Source organism: Coregonus clupeaformis, chromosome 18 (genome assembly GCF_020615455.1).
Source record: "Coregonus clupeaformis isolate EN_2021a chromosome 18, ASM2061545v1, whole genome shotgun sequence".
Taxonomy (NCBI): Eukaryota; Metazoa; Chordata; class Actinopteri; order Salmoniformes; family Salmonidae; genus Coregonus; species Coregonus clupeaformis.
The window spans coordinates 15,396,123-15,415,473 of record NC_059209.1 but is presented as its reverse complement, the minus strand read 5'-3'; the positions used below and the strand labels follow the sequence as shown (position 1 = coordinate 15,415,473).

Below are 19,351 nucleotides of genomic sequence, written 5' to 3'. Positions count from 1 at the left end.
TCCCAGTGTGTGTGTGTGTGTGTCTCTGTCTGTCTGTGTGTGTGTGTCTCTGTCTGTCTGTCTGTCTGTGTGTCTCTGTCTGTCTGTCTGTGTGTGTCTCTGTCTGTCTGTGTGTGTGTCTCTGTCTGTCTGTCTGTCTGTGTGTGTCTCTGTCTGTGTGTCTGTGTGTGTCTCTGTCTGTGTGTGTGTCTCTGTCTGTCACTCTGTGTGTGTCTCTGTCTGTCTGTCACTCTGTGTGTCTCTGTCTGTCTGTCTGTCTGTGTGTGTCTCTGTCTGTCTGTGTGTGTGTGTCTCTGTCTGTCTGTCTGTGGCTGTCTGTCTCTGCGTGTGTCTCTGTGTGTGTGTCTGTCTGTGCGTGTGTATCTGTGTGTGCGTGTGTCTCTGTCTGTCTGTCTGTCTGTGCGTGTGTCTCTGTCTGTCTGTCTGTGCGTCTGTGTCTGTCTGTCTCTGTCTGTGCGTGTGTCTCTGTGTGTGTCTCTGTGTGTGCGTGTGTCTCTGTCTGTGCGTCTGTGTCTCTGTCTGTGCGTCTGCGCGTCTCTGTCTGTGTGTCTGTGCGTGTGTCTCTGTCTGTGTGTCTGCGCGTCTCTGTCTGTGTGTCTGCGCGTCTCTGTCTGTGTGTCTGCGTCTGTCTGTCTGCGCGTCTCTGTCTGTCTGTCTGCGCGTCTCTGTCTGTCTGTCTGCGCGTCTCTGTCTGTCTGTCTGCGCGTCTCTGTCTGTCTGTCTGCGTGTCTCTGTCTGTCTGTCTGCGTGTCTCTGTCTGTCTGTGTGTCTGCGTCTGCCTGCCTGTCTGTCTGCGTCTGCCTGCCTGTCTGTCTGCGTCTGCCTGCCTGTCTGTCTGCCTATCTGTCTGTCGCAGTCTGCCTGTGTGTCTGCCGCAGTCTGCCTGTGTGTCTGCCGCAGTCTGTCTGTGTGTCTGCCGCAGTCTGTCTGTGTGTCTGCCGCAGTCTGTCTGTGTGTCTGCCGCAGTCTGTCTGTGTGTCTGCCGCAGTCTGCCTGTGTGTCTGCCGCAGTCTGTCTATGTGTCTGCCGCAGTCTGTCTGTGTGTCTGCCGCAGTCTGTCTGTGTGTCTGCCGCAGTCTGTCTGTGTGTCTGTCTGTGTGTCTGTCCTGACCTGAAGTGGTTGACCACACTGGTCATGCTGAGAAAGGACAGGACAAAGGAGCCGGGCCGGCGGTCACTCTCCCTGATGAGGTAGCTGCCGGGGGTCCTGGCCTGCCGCAACCGCTCCTCAGCAATGGTCCGGTCCAGCTTCCCATGGTACCACCTGACACACACACACAGACAGGGAGGGAGGGAGAGAAACAGTCAGCCTCGGGTGACTAGGCCTACAGTTACACTATGTTGGACTCTGTATTCAGCTCACCATAAAAATAAAAATAAAGTGTTGTTTTTTTTATCTTGGGGAGACATTGTCAACACGAAGGCTATGTGTTCTATTTAGCGTACCATCTAAGAAGACTCCAGGAGGGAGTGACATATGCACAGTAACACACAAACAAGGTCTTCGTGTAGGCTTGTTACACGGCATGACATTATTCAAACATACTTCAGCCTAATAGCCGTGCAAGTTCAAATTTGGTTCACGTCGTAAACACTATGAATAATTAAATCACTGAATTTATGAACAAATATGCTGGTGTCATTCATAAACTCTTTCACTACTCGACTATTCACTAGTTCTCAATCAACCATTCTCAATTTGTCACACTTGTCCTCTCACACGCATAGACTCAATGGAGTCACATTCAATGAAAATTCAACTCGTTAGTCCATTCAGTCAATCATCATTCAGTGGTTAAAGCTGCAATATGTAACTTTTTGGGTGACCCGACCAAATTCACATAGAAATGGGAGTTATAGATCTGCCATTCTCATTGAAAGCAAGTCTAAGAAGCAGTAGATCTTTTTTATGCTTCCCGGTCTTAAGTTTTGTTTTTGTGTCTAACTTGCAGTTTTGTACAGCTGAAAATACAATATTTTTGGTTATGGAAAATATATTTCACAGCGGTTTAGATGGTACAATGACTCTACACTATACTTGCGTGTTTCGTCACAAACTGAAATTAGGCGAACTATTAGACATTTAGCAACCAGGAAATGGCGGAGCGATTTCTGCATAGTGCATCTTTAACACTCATTCATAAAAACACACTGATTATTTGGGACTGACTCAAATAGCCTACTGCTAAACAATGACGCTGTAGTCCTAGTAGGCTGGGTCTTGACTGGGAGTGTTGTGGGCTTGACTTGGGACTTGCATAGCCTAAGTTTTGGGGATCTTGGTCTTACAGCCTTGCTCTTGGACTTGATAAAATGCCCTTGTCTTGTCTACACAAAACTAGACAACAGACTAAGAAACTGCACTAAGATTTTACCCTCTAGTATACCTAGAGCAGTCACTCTAAAACAGGTGAGAGGAGAGTGGAACGGAGCGCAAACGCTAAGAACGTTTTAAGCTTCCGCCGCACCATTAAAACCAGGCTGCTTTTTAATTAAACAGTAGCTTTTCGAGCAACACTGGTTAAAATTTTAGCAGGTTACTGACTTAACACTCCTGCCAGATGGGGGAAAAATGTACATGCTGGCCCAGATTTGGGCTAGTGACCTCAGAAAAGGGGGCCTGGGGAGGCGAGATGAATGAGGTGCTGCAGTAGCTCTTTTCACACAGGACGTTAAGGGCTCCCATCTGGCTTAGAAGAGCAGGGGTCTGCACTTGTAAAAAAATAATGAGAATGTGAAGTCTGTGGTGTGGAGGCAGGCGTGCTGTGAAGGAGGAAATGGGCCAGTGGAGCTCCTGGGAGGGGGTTAGGGGACTGGCTAAAGGATTTGTGTGATGGAGAGTGTATTGAGGACAGACGTGAGAAGTGAGTGTGTGATTGAGAGAAGCGCTAAGGAGTAGGGCTATGGCTTAAGGAATGATTGAGAGCAGTGAGCGCTAGTGTGTCTGTGTGTGTGGACTGCGCTTAATATGTAGCTTACAGGTGGAGTGCATGTGAATAAACTAGGTGTGTGAAGTGAGAATAGGCTAAATCGGGTGCAACGTGACAGCCAAGCCAGGACCATTTCTAAGCAGTTTTAGGCAGTAGGTGTATGTGAGGGGTTAAAGGTCCAGAATTTGGTAGCTATACGAGAAGCTGAGAGGTCAATCAGTGGCTGTCCGAGATACTATGATGGTGTTAGTGAAGTAGATATGCCGGTCAGGATGTGGTTCAATTCCATGTCAATCAAGGAAGTTGACATTTAAAACACTGAAAAATATCATTTAGCCATCAACTACTGATGGTAGGGCCGGCTCCCAGTTACTGAGATACAAAGAAGATATCTCGGTGCCATGGGCCTTGATGGGCAAGGGGTTGGAGGAGGGCTCAGGCAGACGGGGGCCTCTTCTCCCATCTTCTCAGTCCTCAGCCATATCTGTCAGCATGGACAAAACCAGACTGACTGTAGTACAGCGGAGTGGAGTGCCTCGCATAAAAACCAGGTTGGCCAGAACCAACAGTGTTGCTGCTGAATTGGAGGTTCAGGTTTTCCTGGAGCTCAGGCTCATTAATGAGACGCTCCAAACAGCCGAGAGAACGAGGCAGCCGTCAGAGAAGGAGGGAGAGAGAACGGACTCTGCTGTCGGTCAGAGTTTCGATGACTTAGAGTCTTCCCAACACTTCTGCCTCAAGTAAAGGTGACTTTTGGAACATACACCATGTGCCAGATTGAAAAGTCTAGGTAGCCTAGGCCTACTGTAATTTCAAACTCTGAAAGAACTGTTGAAATTGCATCAAATGCATCTGTCCAGTATAGAGAACCATATTAGGCTACATTCACCCAACATTTGCTTGCAGCAAATATCCTACACTAGCCTGTACAGGGAACTCACTTATTACCTGCACCATGAGATGTGTGCACAGAGCATCCTCTCATCATCATACTTCACAGGCCAGGAGACAGTGGGGGTCCATCTTGAGGCAGCAGAGAGAGAGAGAGCTGTGCACTGATGGGCTTCCTTATTAAACCTTCCAGTAAGGTTGGGGTCAAAGCTCTGCTCTATAAAAAGGTCTACAGTAAACAGTGTGCAGATTTACAGTGAGTAGAGAGTGGAAATGCTAAGGCTGCAGAAGGTGGGTTCCCTACAGAGAAACTCCCCCAGGCTGTATTTCTGTCTTCCGGAGCTCAGCTGTACTGGCCTGCTACAGGTTGGACAGATGTCCAGGTATAGGCTACTGTATCAGCTGATGGGCTAAATCATACTGCAACTGCACCTGAGTGAATTAAATTAGCCTAGTATAGAACTGTCTATAGCTGTTGGTCACTATGGAGTCTGATAGTGGATGTGTGAGTCTAGAAAGATATGGCTGATCATTAGCGTAGCCGTGAACGTTTCTTTTCTCATACTGTATTCTTGCATACATTCAAAAGCTGCAATTCCTGCAGATATGATTAAACGTAATTTTTAAATCTTAGCGTTGGCAGTAGCGTTATAGGTTCGGGGGTGTCCGAAATATTTTTGCTATTTTCACAACCGGAATTATGGGTGCAGTGGCGCGAAAGAGCTTGGTTTTGTTGAATAAACAAGTTGTGGGTTTGTCGAGGCTTGGCCCCTTACTGGCCAATCAGAATGTGCTCCATGGCTAAATATGTGGTTGCTTCAAGTTGTGTATTTACGGTCTTTAATGTAGTGTGCTGTCATCAACTCCAATTCAAATGTTAGTCCGTTATAGCCTAGTTCGTTAAATAGCCTGCCCCATATTTGCTAAATATTTTGTTTGCAGTCAACACACTAATTGCATTGCTTCAATATGGAAATACATTGTTAAACATAGGCTACAGCATTCACAGTAATATAGGGGCTAGGCCTTCTGTAAATTGCAGTCTGGACATGCTAAACGTAGTCAATAAGCAAGATTACACTCACTAGGCTATTGATGAGGCCTATGAAGAATAATTCGAATAAAAACAAAATAACTTGTTTAAAAATAGGCTGTCTAAATACAGTTACACGCAACATAATTGCACCCCATGAGCGTATAATACAGACAAGGCAACAGACTAAAAAGGAGGGTTTTACACACATCCAAACTTTCCACAGGAGCTGGATAAAGATCCAATATAAAGAGAAAAGGGAGAATGTCCACTCACCGTTATGACTGCTCGAAAATGTCATGTTTTAGAAACATCATGGAACCATCTTACAGATAATATTTGCACTTCTCCAGAAATACCAGACGGAATTGCATTTCATTCGAGCCATGTACATTCTCACTATAAACCCTTGGATGGTGAATCTTTCTAATAAGTTTGTTTTTCATTTAATTTAACCAACAACAATATTTCTAAATAGGATCGGGTCAGAAGCATGATATCATAAATCGCATCTCTCGTTCCATGAGCATAAGGCAATGTGTGCACATGTAGGCCAAAGGGCTCTTCGGCAGGAGGCATGGATGTTTGTCCTATCCATTGAATATAGTTTATTCAATAGTATACACTAATCCTACAATTTAACAGTAAGGTCCAACAGATGAAAGTGGAAGATGTAATTAATTGTTCAACAAAATGATAAAGGAAAAACCATAAGCAGTCTATTGTAATAACTTTATGTTCCTAAACAGACTTCCTACAGTCACTGACACCTTTCATTCAATGGGCATTTCATTAAATAGGCCTAATGAGTCCAAGCTTTTCACAGAAGCTGCACGGACAAAAATATCCAATATAAAGAAAAAAAAATTCTGTTGATTGTTTTGCTACTCATGATATTTTAATAAAATATTGGTTATCGTCTACTGAGCGCCTCCGCTGGCAAAAAACGATGCCATAACCAATTGCGTTACTGCTAAGACCAGGTTTTGAGTCTTCAATATCACCACTAGTGCTGCTTAACATTTGCACATTTGGCACACGATTTTGGGGACACACCTCATATTTCCACCCCTCCCACCTCAGCACAAGCAAGCTGATATAAGACAGGTAAATTACCAACCCTGGCGCCAGGTTTGGAAAATGTTTAGTCCATGCTTTTACAAGACTATATTGCCAAAGAGTGTGCGTTTGACACTGTTTCTGTCTTAAAGCCAGCCAAAAATGCAGCCCATAGTGAGAGAGCAGTCTGCAAAGCCTGCACCTTTCCACCCACACAGTGACAGCAGGGAGTCCCCTCAGATTCTAGATACCTCACTCTTACAGGAAGTCACACCTCACCACATGACAGAAGGCAACCGAGACACCCTCACTTCAACAACACGAAAGAAGAGGGCCTAGTAGCAATAAAAAATATAAATAAAATAAAAATGATTCAATCAGTTTAGATGAATGGGATGAGACAGGTTAAATAAGGATATTTAAGATTTGAAACAATTGAGACATGGATTGTGTATGTGTGTCATTCAGAGGGTGAATGGGCAAGACAAGATTTAAGTGCCTTTGAACGGGGTATGGTAGTAGGTGCCAGGCGCACCGGTTTGTACAGTGAGGGAAAAAAGTATTTGATCCACTGCTGATTTTGTACGTTTGCCCACTGACAAAGAAATGATCAGTCTATAATTTTAATAGTAGGTTTATTTGAACAGTGAGAGACAGAATAACAACAACAAAAATCCAGAAAAACATATGTCAAAAATGTTATGAATTAATATGCTAATGAGGGAAATAAGTATTTGACCCCTCTGCAAAACATGACTTAGTACTTGGTGGCAAAACCCTTGTTGGCAATCACAGGAGGTCAGACGTTTCTTGTAGTTGGCCACCAGGTTTGCACACATCTCAGGAGGGATTTTGTTCCACTCCTCTTTGCAGATCTTCTCCAAGTCATTAAGGTTTCGAGGCTGACATTTGGCAACTCGAACCTTCAGCACCCTCCACAGATTTTCTATGGGATTAAGGTCTGGAGACTGGCTAGGCCACTCCAGGACCTTAATGTGCTTCTTCTTGAGCCACTCCTTTGTTGCCTTGGCCGTGTGTTTTGGGTCATTGTCATGCTGGAATACCCATCCACAATGCCCTGGCTGAGGGAAGGAGGTTCTCACCCAAGATTTTACGGTACATGGCCCCGTCCATCGTCCCTTTGATGCGGTGAAGTTGTCCTGTCCCCTTAGCAAAAAAACACCCCCAAAGCATAATATTTCCACCTCCATGTTTGACGGTGGGGATGGTGTTCTTGGGGTCATAGGCAGCATTCCTCCTCCTCCAAACGCGGCGAGTTGAGTTGATGCCAAAGAGCTCGATTTTTGTCTCATCTGACCACAACACTTTCACCCAGTTCTCCTCGGAATCATTCAGATGTTCATTGGCAAACTTCAGAAGGGCCTGTATATTTGCTTTCTTGAGTAGGGGGACCTTGCGGGCACTGCAGAATTTCAGTCCTTCACGGCGTAGTTTGCTAGCAATTGTTTTCTTGGTGACTATGGTCCCAGCTGCCTTGAGATCATTGACAAGATCCTCCCATGTAGTTCTGGGCTGATTCCTCACCGTTTTCATGATCATTGCAACTCCACGAGGTGAGATCTTGCATGGAGCCCCAGGCAGAGGGAGATTGACAGTTCTTTTGTGTTTTTTCCATTTGCGAATAATCGCACCAACTGTTGTCACCTCCTCACCAAGCTGCTTGGCAGTGGTCTTGTAGCCCATTCCAGCCTTGTGTAGGTCTACAATCTTGTCCCTGCCATCCTTGGAGAGCTCTTTGGTCTTGGCCATGGTGGAGAGTTTGGAATCTGATTGATTGATTGCTTCTGTGGACAGGTGTCTTTTATACAGGTAACAAGCTGAGATTAGGAGCACTCCCTGTAAGAGTGTGCGCCTAATCTCAGCTCGTTACCTGTATAAAATACACCTGGGAGCCAGAAATCTTTCTGATTGAGAGGGGTCAAATACTTATTTTCCTCATTAAAATGCAAATCAATTTATAACATTTGACATGCGTTTTTCTGGATTTTGTTGTTGTTATTCTGTCTCTCACTGTTCAAATAAACCTACCATTAAAATTATAGACTGATAATTTCTTTGTCAGTGGGCAAACGTACAAAATCAGCAGCGGATCAAATACTTTTCCCCCTCACTGTATAAAGAACTGCAACGCTGCTGAGTTTTTCACGCTCAACAGTTTCCCGTTTGTATCAAGAATGGTCCACCACCCAAAGGACATCCAGCCAACTTGACACAACTGTGGGAAGCATTGGAGTCAACATTGGCCAGCATCCCTCTGGAACGCTTTCAACACCTTGTAGAGTCCATGCTCTTGGTAATTTACCTGTCTAATATCAGCTCGCTTGTGCTGAGGTGGGAGGGGTGGAAATATGAGGTGTGTCCCCAAAAACGTGTGCCAGTTTTAAGCAGCACTAGTGGTGATATTGAAGACTCACCAAAACCTGGTCTTAGCAGTAACGCAACTGGTTATGGCATCGTTTTTTGCCAGCGGAGGCGCTCAGTAGCCGATAACCAATATTTTATTAAAATATCACGAGTAGCAAAACAATCAACAGAAATTCAATTATTTTCTTTATATTGGACATTTTTTAAATGCCCATTGAATGAAAGGTGTCAGTGACTGTAGGAAGTCTGTTTAGGAACATAAAGTTATTACAATAGACTGCTTATGGTTTTTCCTTTATCATTTTGTTGAACAATTGCATCTTCCACTTTCATCTGTTGGACCTTACTGTTAAATTGCGGGAATAATGATCGCTGTCCTTGATGCTGAATCCGCTTGCTTTTTGCCTGTTCGTTTGTTTACCTTTCACGTGACAAAGTCACTAACAGGCCATATCAACGGCGATGGTAGGCTAATCTTATTATAACGTTTGAGCAATATCCAATTGCCCATAGCTCGAACATGCAGTGCATTATTTTAATGGAATGTGTGGACAAATATTTCCATGTTGAAGGCCCCCCAAAAATATATATATATATATATTGGCTACATGTTTATTATAATTAGGCCTATTATAGGATTAGTGTATACTATTGAATAAACTATATTCAATGGATAGGACAAACATCCATGCCTCCTGCCGAAGAGCCCTTTGGCCTACGTGTGCACACATTGCCTTATGCTCATGGAACGAGAGATGCGATTTATGATATCATGCTTCTGACCCGATCCTATTTAGAAATATTGTAATAAATATTGTAATTTACCTGTCTTATATCAGCTTGCTTGTGCTGAGGTGGGAGGGGTGGAAATATGAGGTGTGTCCCCAAAAACGTGCCAATTTTAAGCAGCAAAAATGTCTAAAAACCTGTTTTCGCTTTGTCATTATGGGGATTGCAGATTGCTGAGGATTTTATTTATTTAATCAATTTTAGAATAAGGCTGTAATGTAACAAAATGTGGGAAAAAATCAAGGGGTCTGAATACTTTCCGAAGGCACTGTATAAGCACACCAAAAAAAAAACATTTTGGGGGTCTAGGTAGGTTTAACTAGTGCTAGTCGGCTGTACCTGCTTCAGAACTTGGGATAGGCATTTGAAATGATTTCACTACTCAAATAATATCATGCTATTTTTCGGATATCCGGAAAGAAAACATTTTTTATTTAGAAAAATGAAAATGGAGACTTGCGCTGCGCTCTGCTTGTTTCAGCAGAATGGTGGGGGAGGATCAGGGGCTGGTATGTGACAGTATGTGTGTGTGGTGCAGAGAGCGAGAGAGAGCAAGCAAGAGCGAGAGAGTGAGCAAGCAAAAGTAGCCAAACCGACTCGCGCTAGTTAGACAAACTTACTCGCGCTAGTTAGACAAACTTGTTGCTGCCATAGGCTGTCAGTCATTCCATCTGGTAGTACCTGTCCTAACTGCATCAAATCGTTGTAAAGAAGCTAGCTAGCTACAGAAGCCAGCTAAGTTAGCCAGCTAGCTAAAGTAGCAAGGCTAATTGAGGCCATTTTGCTGCGCTCCTCGTACTTGTCTACAACAATTCCATTCATATTAAACAACAGCCTACCTGTTGGTTGATCATTGTAGCCTACTCCTCATTTAGCCAACTTAATTCCGTAATTGTTATTCCATTTCGCGTTGATAAGGGGCGGCAGGTGGCTTAGTGGTTAAGAGCGTTGTGCCAGTAACCAAAAGGTTGCTGGTTCTAATCCGAGCCGACTAGGTGAAAAATCTGTCGATGTGCCCTTGAGCAAGGCACTTAACCCTAATTGCTCCTGTAAGTCGCTCTGGATAAGAGTGTCTGCTAAATAACAACAAAAAAATACATCTCCCACTTTACTTGCTACACATATGGACTGTAGCGCCACTTTGATTGACCGACAATAACAAGCTACAGGTGTGAAACGTATGTAGGCTACCGGTGCGTCTTTATGGGTTGCACTCATAAAAACTGTTTTAAGACTGTTGTTTTATTGAAATGTCTAATGGTCTATCCTTGCATGTTATTTTATTTTAGACAAAGCCTTTTCATTGTTAAAATAAGCCTATATTTTTTCCTAAAAAATGTATACTCTCCCAAGTAATCAAATTCTAAAGTCGGTTCAGATATTAAAATAACTGTGCCCATCCCTATCCAAAACTCCTGTATTTTTCATCCAATAGCTTATTCTCCGTCTTCTTTTTAAATAGTGAGCCAACATGTTTTCAGCACTTTTATTTCCATGACTGATCAAAACTCATTTTCTCACGCTCTCTCTGCAGCAGACAAAGATAGCAATACATATTGATAGTGAGCAGGTGGGTCTGGAAAGGGGTGATGTTGTGGATGTTTGTATGCATGTTTTGTGTCGTTTTAAAAATAAATAAATAAATACAATATTTAAAAAATAATAATATATAGTAACATATAGGCGGCAGTGCTTGAATAATATATAAATAACTGTATTCACCTATGAGACCATGCAGGAGTCTCCAGGGCAATACGAACAAGCTGAATGCCTGCAATTTTCTCAAAGTATTTCAGAAATCTATGTAGAATAAAAGTAGACTATTGCATTGGATTCCCGGGGTGCTGACATTCACAGTCACAACAGCAATTTTCAAACCATTCTGTGTTTAATTTGGACTGACAAACTGTGGTATATGTTCTGCCACCGGAGTCTACAGGCTGAGAACGTATTTTTCCATATATAGACAGACACACCCTATGTAATAATAATAATAATAATAATAATAATAATAATAATCATAATAATAATAATGCCATTTAGCAGACGCTTTTATCCAAAGCGACTTACAGTCATGTGTGCATACATTTTTACGTATGGGTGGTCCCGGTGATAGAACCCACTACCCTGGCGTTACAAGCGCCATGCTCTACCAATTGAGCTACAGAGGACCACTATGTGTTTGAATAAAATAAACTACATATGCACTGAGCTTGTCTGATGCTTTAAGCATAGCCTACTGTTTGATTAAATAATTAAGACTCAAGAAAAAGCCAGATGGTCACACTGTGTTAATTGTTTTTACAGCGAGGGCCTGTGTGACTGGCACACGTTGTCTCGCTCTCTTCCCTACTGCAGCGAAAAGGCACCACAGCACAGCAAGTGTTTATTGCGCTGTCCGTGCTGAAGCTGCAACATCATTTCAGCCATTTAGTTTCTTACTGAAAAGTTCTGTTACCGAAATCCAAAATGTGTTTAGGAAACACATTCCCTATTCCCTCAACCCTTGCTCTCTTTACGTGAAACATGTAAGCATCGCATGCATGTGACCAATAGGGCCTGGCCTATAGCCTATCATAATAACATCAATAAATTGGCTGTAACAAACTCCGAACACGACAGCAAAATGCATGTGGAGGACGTGAAAAAGACATTTGAAATGGGCAAATGTTTACTGCTTGCTCAGAAGGGAAAGGGAAAGTCAGATATGTGGAAGACATTTGACTTAGTTGTGGAAACTACTGGAGATCAAGAAAAAGGAGTGTATAGGAGCAAGCGTTGCGTGAGTATTGTGTGTGCCAAACAGTTGCTGTTAGATTACAATATTCTTTCTGACCATTTGGAAGTGTAAACACTAAATAAGTGTACCAGAGAGTCTGTTCTAATGAAAACATAGACATAAAGCCTTTATTACAGCAGACTAAAAACAGGTGCATGCATTCGTGAATTGTGCTTTATTTATTGTTTAGGCTAAGTATTCAAAGCTCCCTTTGTTATTTAATTTCAAAACTAAAATGCTTGATTGCATTTCAAAGCATGAATGTCTCGTATGCTGTGTGATGGCATGAACGAATGAATGATTGATTGACACAAATATAGGCCTAAGTACGTTACGGTATTAAGACTGAACAGGACGCAGCTCGATGGTGGTTATACAAGGCTCCTATACAAAGCCTACTAATGATAACTACATTACTTATTACTATAATGATGATCATAATAATAATAAGCAATAATAACAATAAGGAGATGAAGAAAAAGGAGGGTATAGGAGTTAGAGCTGAGTGCATATTATGTGTGACAAAGAGGTGCTGTTAAATTACAATATTATTTTTCTGCCTGTTTGGAACAGTATAAACACTAAATAAATAAGTAATACCAGTCTTTTCAAACAAACAAAATTTAAAGCCTTTATTACAGTATAGCAAAGATTAAAAACAGCCGAATCTGTGAAATTGCTTTATCTGACATTTTGTCGTTGCATGAGGCTTGGCGCTTACGGAATCAGTAGGCTATTAAACAAACACTCAATCAGGCAACATAATCAAGATCTGTCTCGGTCCACCAACAGCCTATTGACCAAACAATCGACCAGTCGACTAAATGGGTAAACCCTAGAAACATTGTAGCATTTAGGCTACCTGATTTTGTGTGTGATTTCTCTACAGATGGACTTAAATAACACAATGAATGGTATTTTATTTAGGTCAAATTGGCCACTTACAAGGAACAGGTTTATAAATTATTTTGGGTAAAGCTTTTTGCAGATTGAATGGCAACTTAGACCCTGAAATGGTATGAACACAATCCAATAGCCTATATACCATGTACTTATTTCCCTTTGGCCTGGCTCCTCCTGAGATGAAGCAGAAATGCTTCTGTGTTGTTTGAGCATTCATGACGTGACCTCTGGTTAGACCTGGACGGCTGGCGAGGAGGGATGGAGGGAGAGCGCGGGACCGAGACCTCTCGAATTGCAAGGGCTACGTCTCTAGGGCTTAGAGGGCACTCAGCTTGTTGATGCTTGATTGAGGACTAACTCTTATTCTCTTGCTCTCTAGTTCTCCCTTGTGCATTTCCCTCTGCTGTTTTCCCCTCCCTCTCCCTCCTCTCATATGATGATGCCGCCATGCTAAAACATCTCCGAAGTCGTCCAGTCACTCATCAGCGTCAACAAGTAATGAAACTGCACCACTTTACATTAGCGATGCGCCTCGGCCGAGCTGCCATCGAGGGGAAACGGAGCCCATCGTGTCTTCTCTGCACGGATAGGACTGTCCTCTGTCACTGGCGCTAACAATGTCTAGCCAAACAACCTATATTTAAATGTATATTCCACTTCATCAATCAAATCAATCAAAGGTTTTTCAGTGGTCATCAATTTGAGAGTCTTAATTGTTTTAATTAGACGAATCAAGCAATATCCGAAGTTTTTCCATGTGAAATTTTCTAAAAAGCGGTGATATTTGGAATCATATTCAAATAGGCCTAAGTTAGGGATAATGTAGCTTGCCCAAATATTTATCAACACTAGCCTATAAAAACTCAACAAAGGAGCATCAAGTTGTAACTATAGGAGGAAAACATGGGGGACACATTTCTACACCATTATATACATCAGCTGTTTTATCTATATCAATGGATCCAATTAATGTGGACTCCATCAACAAGTCTATGAATGTAAACTAGAATCATAGCATTAACTCACCCAAACACAGCTCCAAACAAAAGCAAAGCCTTACGAAAATATATTTAAGGAAAAAAGGTATGGGTAATTCCAAAAACCCAACTCCATCTGGGAGAGATGAATAAACAGAGAGAGAGAAAAAGAGATGGAACATGCAACTCGTCCTATGTCTCCTGTCCTACCAGCCTGTTAAGAGGGTAAAAGGAGCGCAAGGGAGGGCTGGCTGGCTAGGTGCCCCACTTACGCCGAGTTGGCTCTCTGCTGCATCTCGTCGTCTGCCCCGCTCTCTCACAAGGTGTGCCCTCTCCACTGATGCTACTTATTCTGCCGCTGAAGAGAACGTTGAGTCGGAGTGACTAGGGTCTGAATGCTCCTGCACGGAAAGCAACGCAAACACAACACTAAATCCGTCTGTGCCATGATGCTATAAACCGTCTGCCCCGATAAAGTCAGTCCGTACTCTAGGATCAGTGAGCAGCAACCAAAGGCGGAAGGGGGCTACTGGACTGGACCAGACCTCACATATGCTGGATGCCTTGCTAAGCAATTTGAAAAATATTCTGATCAGTTGTCCAGTTTTGTTATTGTCCAGAAGCTTTGAGGGAAGGTTTTTTCTTACAGGATGAGGTTGAGTCAGTCTGCATCTTAAAGCCAAGCAGAAAGAATGTCTCTTTCCCTGGAGTCTAAAATAAAGCCACGCATCATGATCACGCAGCGCATTGGTTTTAGGAGCAGTGGGACACTGTGGGTACGGCATAACGTCACACGAGTGAGGTTGGAAAGCAACAACACATCAGGGCTTGACATTCATGTAAATTTGCCAGCAGCACACCGGGCCTGTGCCAACAATGCTACTGGCCAGAATGTAAATACTGGCCCAAGAAAGCTGATGACGCACGCATAATTTCAATGTATCTTTTTACAGGCTGAGCAAGTAGCCCATAGCCTATAATGACCTAGCCTCCATTCACAAATAATTACATTTTAACTTGACAATATTATATTTACATTGATTGTTTGTGGAGGGGGAAAAAATCAAACCCTTGCATTTGTAGGGCCCTATAAAGTCGGTTTTATCTTTTGCCAAATGCAATTTTTCCGGTTTTGTTTTTTCAGGTTTCAGAGTTTATTCTTTAAAGATTTTCACTCTCAAAGTCACACTTTCTTTATATGTAAAAAAATATATACAGTGGGGAGAACAAGTATTTGATACACTGCCAATTTTGCAGGTTTTCCTACTTACAAAGCATGTAGAGGTCTGTAATTTTTATCATAGGTACACTTCAACTGTGAGAGACGGAATCTAAAACAAAAATTCAGAAAATCACATTGTATGATTTTTAAGTAATTAATTTGCATTTTATTGCATGACATAAGTATTTGATCACCTACCAACCAGTAAGAATTCCGGCTCTCACAGACCTGTTAGTTTTTCTTTAAGAAGCCCTCCTGTTCTCCACTCATTACCTGTATTAACTGCACCTGTTTGAACTCGTTACCTGTATAAAAGACACCTGTCCACACACTCAATCAAACAGACTCCAACCTCTCCACAATGGCCAAGACCAGAGAGCTGTGTAAGGACATCAGGGATACAATTGTAGACCTGCACAAGGCTGGGATGGGCTACAGGACAATAGAAAAGCAGCTTGGTGAGAAGGAAACAACTGTTGGCACAATTATTAGAAAATGGAAGAAGTTCAAGATGACGGTCAATCACCCTCGGTCTGGGGCTCCATGCAAGATCTCACCTCGTGGGGCATCAATGATCATGAGGAAGGTGAGGGATCAGCCCAGAACTACACGGCAGGACCTGGTCAATGACCTGAAGAGAGCTGGGACCACAGTCTCAAAGAAAACCATTAGTAACACACTACGCCGTCATGGATTAAAATCCTGCAGCGCACGCAAGGTCCCCCTGCTCAAGCCAGTGCATGTCTAGGTCCGTCTGAAGTTTGCCAATGACCATCTGGATGATCCAGAGGAGGAATGGGAGAAGGTCATGTGGTCTGATGAGACAAAAATAGAGCTTTTTGGTCTAAACTCCACTCGCCGTGTTTGGAGGAAGAAGACGGATGAGTACAACCCCAAGAACACCATCCCAACCGTGAAACATGGAGGTGGAAACATCATTCTTTGGGAATGCTATTCTGCAAAGGGGACAGGACGACTGCACCGTATTGAGGGGAGGATGGATGGGGCCATGTATCGCGAGATCTTGGCCAACAACCTACTTCCCTCAGTAAGAGCATTGAAGATGGGTCGTGGCTGGGTCTTCCAGCATGACAACGACCCGAAACACACAGCCAGGGCAACTAAGGAGTGGCTCCGTAAGAAGCATCTCAAGGTCCTGGAGTGGCCTAGCCAGTCTCCAGACCTGAACCCAATAGAAAATATTTGGAGGGAGCTGAAAGTCCGTATTGCCCAGCGACAGCCCTGAAACCTGAAGGATCTAGAGAAGGTCTGTATGGAGGAGTGGGCCAAAATCCCTGCTGCAATGTGTGCAAACCTGGTCAAGACCTACAGGAAACGTATGATCTCTGTAATTGCAAACAAAGGTTTCTGTACCAAATATTAAGTTCTGCTTTTCTGATGTATCAAATACTTATGTCATGCAATAAAATGCAAAATAATTACTTAAAAATCATACAATGTGATTTTCTCGATTTTTGTTTTAGATTCCGTCTCACAGTTGAAGTGTACCTATGATAAAAATTACAGACCTCTACATGCTTTGTAAGTAGGAAAACCTGCAAAATCGGCAGTGTATCAAATACTTGTTCTCCCCACTGTAAACTTCCGACTTCAACTGTATATATGCCTTAATTTCTAAAATTGTATAGACTCTGTGGACTTCACATGTTGGTGCACGTGGGTCATTTTAGATGGAAATACCGAGATCACAATTTACATAATGGTCAGGTTGGTACATAATCCCATGTAGTGTTTACATCTGTAGCTGTGGCGTTTGTACATTTACCAAAATAATCCTGGAGTTTGTAATCAATTTGGAATTTCAGGGTGAGTGTCTTGAACCATGCACACAGCTAGATACAGGTGACATGTGGTTGTATGTAAGCCCCCCACAGAAGCCCCCAGAGGTCATAGCATTATGCTCAGGACTCGACATACAGGGCTTCCCACCGTGCCCGTTGAGGTTGTGGAAACCCTCTGGGCCAGTCAATCATCCACATTAGTGGCCTGCTTGGGCCAGTGAAAAAAATATATAATAATGCTGTTTTCAATCTAGGCTAAATAATTGATCAAACAAAAAAAGATTTTATCTTGGTATGTGCGCAAATTAATTAAAGGCAACCTTTTTCCGACCTCCAGAAGTGGTCTCCTGATGTGGTTTAAGTATTGTTGTGGACTTAGAACATCAAATGTGTGTATATACAGTGGGGAGAACAAGTATTTGATACACTGCCGATTTTGCAGGTTTTCCTACTTACAAAGCATGTAGAGGTCTGTAATTTTTATCATAGGTACACTTCAACTGTGAGACGGAATCTAAAACAAAAATCGAGAAAATCACATTGTATGATTTTTAAGTAATTATTTTGCATTTTATTGCATGACATAAGTATTTGATACATCAGAAAAGCAGAACTTAATATTTGGTACAGAAACCTTTGTTTGCAATTACAGAGATCATACGTTTCCTGTAGGTCTTGACCAGGTTTGCACACATTGCAGCAGGGATTTTGGCCCACTCCTCCATACAGACCTTCTCTAGATCCTTCAGGTTTCAGGGCTGTCGCTGGGCAATACGGACTTTCAGCTCCCTCCAAATATTTTCTATTGGGTTCAGGTCTGGAGACTGGCTAGGCCACTCCAGGACCTTGAGATGCTTCTTACGGAGCCACTCCTTAGTTGCCCTGGCTGTGTGTTTCGGGTCGTTGTCATGCTGGAAGACCCAGCCACGACCCATCTTCAATGCTCTTACTGAGGGAAGTAGGTTGTTGGCCAAGATCTCGCGATACATGGCCCCATCCATCCTCCCCTCAATACGGTGCAGTCGTCCTGTCCCCTTTGCAGAATAGCATTCCCAAAGAATGATGTTTCCACCTCCATGTTTCACGGTTGGGATGGTGTTCTTGGGGTTGTACTCATCCGTCTTCTTCCTCCAAACACGGCGAGTGGAGTTTAGACCAAAAAGCTCTATTTTTGTCTCATCAGACCACATGATCTTCTCCCATTCCTCCTCTGGATCATCCAGATGGTCATTGACAAACTTCAGACGGGCCTGAACATGCGCTGGCTTGAGCAGGGGGACCTTGCGTGCGCTGCAGGATTTTAATCCATGACAGCGTAGTGTGTTACTAATGGTTTTCTTTGAGACTGTGGTCCCAGCTCTCTTCAGGTCATTGACCAGGTCCTGCCGTGTAGTTCTGGGCTGATCCCTCACCTTCCTCATGATCATTGATGCCCCACGAGGTGAGATCTTGCATGGAGCCCCAGACCGAGGGTGATTGACCGTCATCTTGAACTTCTTCCATTTTCTAATAATTGTGCCAACAGTTGTTTCCTTCTCACCAAGCTGCTTTTCTATTGTCCTGTAGCCCATCCCAGCCTTGTGCAGGTCTACAATTGTATCCCTGATGTCCTTACACAGCTCTCTGGTCTTGGCCATTGTGGAGAGGTTGGCGTCTGTTTGATTGAGTGTGTGGACAGGTGTCTTTTATACAGGTAACGAGTTCAAACAGGTGCAGTTACTACAGGTAATGAGTGGAGAACAGGAGGGCTTCTTAATGAAAAACTAACAGGTCTGTGAGAGCCGGAATTCTTACAGGTTGGTAGGTGATCAAATACTTATGTCATGCAATAAAATGCAAATTAATTACTTAAAAATCATACAATGTGATTTTCTGAATTTTTGTTTTAGATTCCGTCTCTCACAGTTGAAGTGTACCTATGATAAAAATTACAGACCTCTACATGCTTTGTAAGTAGGAAAACCTGCAAAATCGGCAGTGTATCAAATACTTGTTCTCCCCACTGTATATACACACATTTGATGTTCTAAGTCCACAACAATACTTAAACCACATCAGGAGACCACTTCTGGAGGTCGGAAAAAGGTTGCCTTTAATTAATTTGCGCACATACCAAGATAAAATCTTTTTTTGTTTGATCAATTATTTAGCCTAGATTGAAAACAGCATTATTATATATTTTTTTCACTGGCCCAAGCAGGCCACTAATGTGGATGATTGACTGGCCCAGAGGGTTTCCACAACCTCAACGGGCACGGTGGGAAGCCCTGTATGTCGAGTCCTGAGCATAATGCTATGACCTCTGGGGGCTTCTGTGGGGGGCTTACATACAACCACATGTCACCTGTATCTAGCTGTGTGCATGGTTCAAGACACTCACCCTGAAATTCCAAATTGATTACAAACTCCAGGATTATTTTGGTAAATGTACAAACGCCACAGCTACAGATGTAAACACTACATGGGATTATGTACCAACCTGACCATTATGTAAATTGTGATCTCGGTATTTCCATCTAAAATGACCCACGTGCACCAACATGTGAAGTCCACAGAGTCTATACAATTTTAGAAATTAAGG

General features: G+C 42.9%; 1 protein-coding gene across 4 annotated transcripts in view; it reads right to left on the bottom strand.

Moving 5' to 3' along the window:
- Window positions 1-19,351, bottom strand: part of LOC121550226 (ras GTPase-activating protein 1-like) — a 67,217-nt gene that overhangs the window by 19,042 nt on the left and 28,824 nt on the right. For 3 of the 4 annotated variants that reach the window (XM_045226782.1, XM_045226784.1, XM_045226783.1), the window contains one exon: window positions 1,112-1,264. In XM_045226782.1, coding sequence (XP_045082717.1) covers window positions 1,112-1,264 — 153 coding nt within the window. Of the gene's footprint in view, window positions 1-1,111; window positions 1,265-14,018; window positions 14,117-19,351 lie in introns of those variants that run through there. The other variant, XM_045226785.1, reaches the window with a different exon arrangement.